The 6,919-nt window shown below is 34.7% G+C and overlaps 1 protein-coding gene across 1 annotated transcript; it reads left to right on the top strand.

Annotated features, from left to right (window-relative positions):
* Positions 1 to 2,179: 2,179 nt before the first annotated feature.
* On the top strand, positions 2,180 to 2,473 carry LOC110596808 (vesicle-associated membrane protein 3-like). Its single transcript, XM_021719222.1, is given in 1 exon segment — positions 2,180 to 2,473. A coding segment is annotated over 1 exon segment (294 nt).
* The last annotated feature ends 4,446 nt before the right edge of the window (positions 2,474 to 6,919 follow it).

The raw sequence follows: 6,919 nt of genomic DNA, 5'->3' as shown, positions 1-6,919 counted from the left end.
GACAGAAACATCAGTAAGAACACAAAAATATTGAACAAAGTTACCAACCAAGATTGCCTAGTTGACATTTACCTGGACGTCTTTTCAAATATTAGAAAGTAGAGTGCATATATTCTTTTTAAAAATTTTTATTGTTGGTTGCCTTTATTTATTTTTAAATTTTATTTTATTTTGTGGGGTACATGCAAAGATTTACTACATAATTAAATTGTGTGAGGGAGAGATTTAGGCTTTTAACCAGCCCTCTCTTCCTCGATAGTGGACCTGGTACCCAGTGTGTGGTTGTGTCCCTCCCCCTTCCTTCCCCAACTCCTTTAGCAGTGTCTAGTGCCATTGTTCCCACTTTTGTCGTTCCTGTGACCGGTGATCAGGGCCCACTTATGAATAAGAACATGCGGTATTCAGTTTTTCATTTCTGAAAAAGTTCACTTAGAATGATAGTCTCCAGCTGCATCCATGTTGCTGCAAAGGACACGATTTTGTTCTTATTTATGGTTATGTAATGTTCCTTCATGTATATGTACCACATTTTCTTTATCCTATCCATTTTTGATGGGCATCTGGGTTTGTTTCACTTTTTTGCTGTTGTGAATAATGCTGCAATAAACATACGTGTGCAGGTGACTTTTTGGTAGAGCGATTTATGATCCTCTGAGTATATTTCCAGAAGTGAGATTGCTGGATCCTATGGTAGCTCAATTTTTAATTCATTGCGAAAATACCAGATGCTTTTCACAAAAGTTGAACTAACTTACATTCCCACCAACAGGGTGCACGTGTTCCCTTTTCTCCATAGCCACACCAGCACCTGTTGTTTTTCAGCTTTTTAATTATGGCCATAACTAACAATGTTAGGTGGTATTTCACTGTAGCTTTGATTTGCATTTCTCTGATGAGCATTTTTGCAAATGTTTGTTGGCTGCTTGAATGTCTTCTTGTGAAAATTGTTCATTCATATCCTTTGCCCCCTTTGTAATAAGGTTGTGAATTTTTTTTTCTGCAAATTCATCTGAGTTCCTTGTAGATCTTGAATGTTAGGCCTTTGTCAGATGCATAGTTTGCAAATATTTTTTCCCATTCTGTGGATTGTGTCTTTATTCTCTTGATGGTTTCTTTTGCTCTGCAAAAACTTTCAGTTTTATAAGGTCCTACCTATCAAACTTAACTTTTGTTGCATTTATCTTTGAGAACACAGTCATCAATTATTCTCCTACTTTGTTGTCCAGGAGGTTGTTTCCCTAAGTTTTGTCCTAAGATTCTTACAGTTTGAGGTTTCACATTTAAATCCTTGATCCATTTTGCATTAATTTTTATATATAGTGATAGGTGAGGTCAAGTTTTGTTCTTCGGCATGCTTTTATTCAGTCTTTCCAGCACCATTTGCTCAATAGTTTCCTTTTCCCAATGTTTGTTTTTGTTGACTTTGTCAAAGATGAATTGGTTGAAGGTACATGGTTTTATTTCTGGATTTTCTCTTTTATTCCATTGGACTATGTGTCCATTTTTGTACCAGTATCATGCTATTTTGTTTACTCTAAACTTGTGAAGTTTAAAGTCTGGAAGTGTGATGCCTCCAGCTTTGTTCCTTTCTCTGAGCATTGCTTCAACTATTTGGTCTCCTTTTTTGCTTATATATAAGTTTATGTATTGTCTTTTCTAAGTCTGTGAAAAATGATGCTGGAAATTTGATAGGAATTGTGTTTAATCTGTAGATTGGGTAGAATGGATACCTTGACAATATTGATTCTTCCAATTCATGAACATGGAATGTTTTTCCATTCACATGTGTCATCCCTTATTTCTCTGAGCAGTGTTTTGTACTTCTTATTCAAGTAAAGTGCATGCTCTCTTACAATGCTTAGGAAATATTCACTAAGATTGATTGTATGCTGAATGATAAAACATGACACAATGTTTGAGAAGAATTAAAATTATACACAGCACTGTTACTACAATGCAGTCAAGTCAGAAACAAATAATTGTCAGAAAATTGAAAATTAAATATTTGCACTTTTAAAAATCACAAGCGTGAAAGAGTAAATTGCAAGGGAAATTGTTTTAAAAACTTAAACTGAATAGAAATATAAACATGACGTATTAAAATGTATGAAGGCCCGTCTCCCTGGCTTCCGGTCCCCGCTGCACAGTTCTGCGACCTTCGCCCGCTCTTGCCACCTGAATGTCAACAGGTGCACCTGGCAGTAATTGAAGACTTCAACAGACACAGAATCAAGTAGATGCAGTGGTGGACATAATGAGAGTTAACGTGGATAAAGTGTTAGAAAAAGACCATAAGCTCTCTGAGTTGGATGACCATGCTGACTCGCTGCAGGCAGGAGCTTCCCAATTTGAAACAAGTACTGCCGAATTGAAGAGAAAATACTGGTGGAAGAATTGCAAGATGTGGGCAATAGGGATTATGGTTCTGGTCATCATCATCATTGTCATCATTGTGTGGATTGCCCCTTCATGAAGAACCAGTGAAACTCAAGCCTACTGTTCAAGAAACCTCTTCAAGACTTTTAACTTAGAACCCACTATATTATCAAGCTTACCTGCTGTTATATCTAAAGTGATTGTTTTTTTGTTAGTTAATGTAAAGTTCAGTTTCTAGATGTACCTTTGTTTTTTAATATGCACTCCAAATTAGAAGTATGGTTAGCCTGGCTGTGTTTTGCACAGTGCCTTTACAGATTTACATATGGGCTGATGAAGAGGACTTACGTTCCAGAGTGCTATAATCCAGGTGTACTGTTATTAATTTATTGCCATTGTTCCCAGTTAATTGAGTTTGTTCCAAGGTAGCAAGGTAGTTATCCTTGTCATATGGTATTATCTTCAGAAACACATTTGAAACTTTTGGGTAATCAAATTTCCAACCTGTGCCTTCCAGAAAGAACACTATTTTCTAGCACAACTCTGTGACAGTAAGACTATGCCTTATTTTAATACTTTTCTGATTCCCTATAAGAGAACCCCCTACTTTTTGTAAGCACTACTGACTTGCTGTATTTAAAATAAGATGCTGGGAAAGAGTCTTTGCTCTTACATGAGATATGCAGATGTTTACTTTTTTGGTATTGTTATGTATCACTTGCTAAAAATACGGTTTTAATCAGAAATAATAACCCCCTTTAAAAAGTATTTATGGAACCATGGCTATCACCAAAGTTTCTATTTTGCCAAAAAGTTAAATACTGATAAAATGTCCTTAAATCTATTCCTGACAGATAGCTCAGAAAAGTGCCAAATGGAACTCAAGGTGAACCCTCTCCGTCTTGACCAGCATTTCTTATCTTTGAAATGCTGTCTGTGGTATGACTCCCCTTCCAATTCAGCAATTTTTTTACATGGGTTTGAGAAGATCTGAGCTAGACTCTGTCTCATACCTGTACACACAGAGTTTTACCCAGAAGTTTTCAAATGATCAGCTGTGGACTCCAGCTTATAGAATTATGTGAGCAACAATTTTGTAGCCTTCAAGTAATAACATCTGTGAATTTGATCATCATCTGGTCCAGATAGAAAAATAAACAAGCTTCTTAGATTTTGTCTCGTATTTTTATTCATATTCTATTTTCTAAATCAGTTTTCTAAATTATGCTTGCAATAGGAATTGGTGAGGGATCAATGACTCTTCACAGAGAATAGCTAACCAGAGATATTTGCTTTCTTCAACTGCACAAGATGCTGCTTTGGAAAATAGTGTCACCTGAGAGATTTTTATTGTGTACATGAGATGCTTAACTTCAAGGTATGTGGTTTAAAGACAGGGGTTCAGTTATGGATTAAAACAGACAAGCAGACATTCAGGGAGAAACAGACTTTATTGTTTGGTGGTCCATTGTCACTAGAATGTCCTTAAGTTCTTGTTCACATGCTTTTAAGACTTATAAAGCAACACCATCTGAGATCCTCCAGGATACAGGTTCCATTTCATTAACTTCTAGTCCCCTAACATAACTAAAATGATTTAATGTTGAAGATGTCCCTTGCAGTGTGGTCAGCTGTAAGGAGAAAGCAGTTGTCAGTGTCAGGATAGGAGCCTGTCCTCAGCTCATGGTCTCTGACCCCATCTGACACTGAAACCTTGGTGCTCTTTCCTTGACTTCAGTGCTTAGTCCCCTGTAACCCACTGGCTCCTGCATTAACCCAGGAATACCTCACTTGTATCTGTGCATTTAGCTGGGAACTTGTCCACTACAATGACCTGAACAAAGTGTAAACATGAAAAAAATAAAATTAAAATAAAATGTATGAAGACACTACAGTGGCAGTGATTAGAAAAAAATAACCCTCAATCCTTTCACTAGAAAATAAAAAAGATTAAAAAAAAGATCTTGAATTATCTCTTTCCATCAAAAAAACTGGAAAAATTAAATAGAATGAAATCCAAAATTAGTAGAAGAAAGGAAATAATAAAGATAAAGGCATAAATCAATGGAATAAAAAATATATAAAGTGAAAAGGTACTTTTTTGAAAAAATTGATAAGCTCTAGCTTTGCTGATTAAAGAAAAGGGGAGAAGACACACATGATCAATATCACAAGTAAAAGAATGCACATTATTGCATATTTTATAAAAATTAAAAACAATGCACAATTAAAAATAACTTGCATCAGTAAATTTTACAACTGTGATGGCATGAGAAATTTCTTGAAATATAGAAAATACCAAAATAAACTCAAGAAGAAATAAAAATGCATTAATAGACTTACAGCTATTACAGTGAAGTAATTGTTTAAAACATTCTTACAAATAAAGTTTGAATCTCAGATTATTTCTCTGGTGAATTCTATGAGACAATTAAGAAAATAATAATATGAATCTTATGCAAACTCTTTTAAAAAATAGAGGGAGGAATATTTTCCAATTCTTTTTAAGAGGCTTGAATTACCCCAATAGTAAAACTAGATGACATTCTAAACAGAAACAACAAAGTCATTTCACAAATATTTCTCATTACTATAGATTCAAATATTCTTAACAAAATATTATTAAGTTCAAATAAGCAACATTAAAGAGATAATACAACATGACAAAGTGGGGTTTATAGCAGACATTCAAAGTTAACATTCAAATGTCAATCAATTTAATTTACCATGATAAAAGAATAAAAGATAAATATCATATATTCTCCAAAACTACAGAAAAAGCACAGAACAAACTCTCAATTATAATAAAACAAATATATGACAGAAACTAAAAATATAAGCTAATATCATCAACTTATTTCAAAATTAATATCACTTATGATATTGTTACATTTCATTAAGAAAATCTGCTTAGAAAACAAATCAGCTATTTTAATTTGCAATGCTTTCAAAAAGTAATATGCCGTGTATGTTATCATTTTTTCACTGGCAATTTAAGAATTTTAAATACTTAAAAACACTATTCACTAATAATTTGATACAAATGATACTATGCAAGTTTAGTTTTGAAGTATGTATTGTTAATGTGAAGAGGTTAAATGGTCACCTTGTCACGGCAGTATGACTTTAAAATATTGATATTATTTCTATTTTGACTAAGTGTAAATAAAAACAAGATGTTAGGTTTTTATCACTAAAAAGTTATTTGTCACAGCTTATTCTAATTCATAATCCTGGGGAGACTGAGATATAGTTAATTTGTAACCCAAAACTGAATAAGTACTTCAGTTACTAAATCTCTCTCTATTCATCGAGCATCTTTACCAATGAAACAATTTCTACTTTTTTAATTATTTTCTTCGTTACAAAAGATTATTTAAAGCTTTAGTCAGGGTATTTTCTGAAATTTTCTACCATTGTGGTGTGGTACAACAAATATTGGACTGATTCTCAGACAGCAGATATGTGAAAAAATACTCAGCCTCACTAATCTTCAGAGAAATACAAATCAAAACCACACTGAGATACCACCCAACTCCAATAAGGGTGGTCATCATTGATAAATCAAACAACAACAGATGCTGATGCAGGTGTGGAAAAAGGGGGATGCTTCTATACTGTTGGTTACCCCCACATCTTTATAATAAAATAAAGTAAGCTGGGCTTGGTGGCTCAGCCTGTAATCCCGTGCCTTGGGAGGCTGAGGTGAGTGGATTGCCTGAGCCTGCAGGTTCGAGACCCACGTGGGCAACTTGGTGAGACCTCATCTCTACAATAAATCAAAAAATTAGCCGGGTGTGGTAGTGCGTGCCTGTAGTTCCAGTTACTTGGAAGGCTGAGGCGGAAGGATCACCAGAACCTAGCAGGTCGAGGCTGCGGTGGCCGGGAGCGGCCACTGCACTCCAGTCTAGGCAACAGAGTGAGATTCCAACTCAAACAAAATAAAATAAAATAAAATAAAATAAAATAAAATAAATAAATAAATAAATGCTGGAATGCTTTTGAGTGCAATCTTAGCCCTGTAATGTAGAGAAGAGCTTAGGTGTCTAGGAAAGCAAGTTAGGAAGTGTTGTGGACTCCTGACTTATAGTAGCTACTTTTACCGTAACCATGTCTGTTTCCTATGCTGCTTTTAGAACAATACAGAAATATTTTGGTGCCAGCAACCACAGAGAATTCTAGCTCCAAGGCAGCAATGTGAAAGTTTAATCTTTGAGGAAAATTTAAAAAATATTTTCTTCTTCTTAACCAGATTTTTAAAAAATACTACTTTCAGTCTCAAAATAGCAATTCAATCTACTTGAGATATAAGTTGGCATCTATTATTCTCAAATATATGTCATTCCATTAGAATACTAAAATAATTAAGATATGTCTATTTAAAACTCCATGTGTTAGAATTGACATTAAGTATTATGAGGGGGAATCCCTCCACAAATGGAATTTATTTATTAAAAATTGTGTACTAGTCGGGCTCGGTGGCTCAGCCTGTAATCCCGTGCCTTTGGGAGGCTGAGGTGAGTGGATTGCCTGAGCCCGCGGG

This window comes from Carlito syrichta, unplaced genomic scaffold (assembly GCF_000164805.1).
Source record: "Carlito syrichta isolate Samal-C Ts95f unplaced genomic scaffold, Tarsius_syrichta-2.0.1 Scaffold314327, whole genome shotgun sequence".
Classification (NCBI taxonomy): domain Eukaryota; kingdom Metazoa; phylum Chordata; class Mammalia; order Primates; family Tarsiidae; genus Carlito; species Carlito syrichta.
This window is presented reverse-complemented; position numbering and strand designations above follow the sequence as displayed.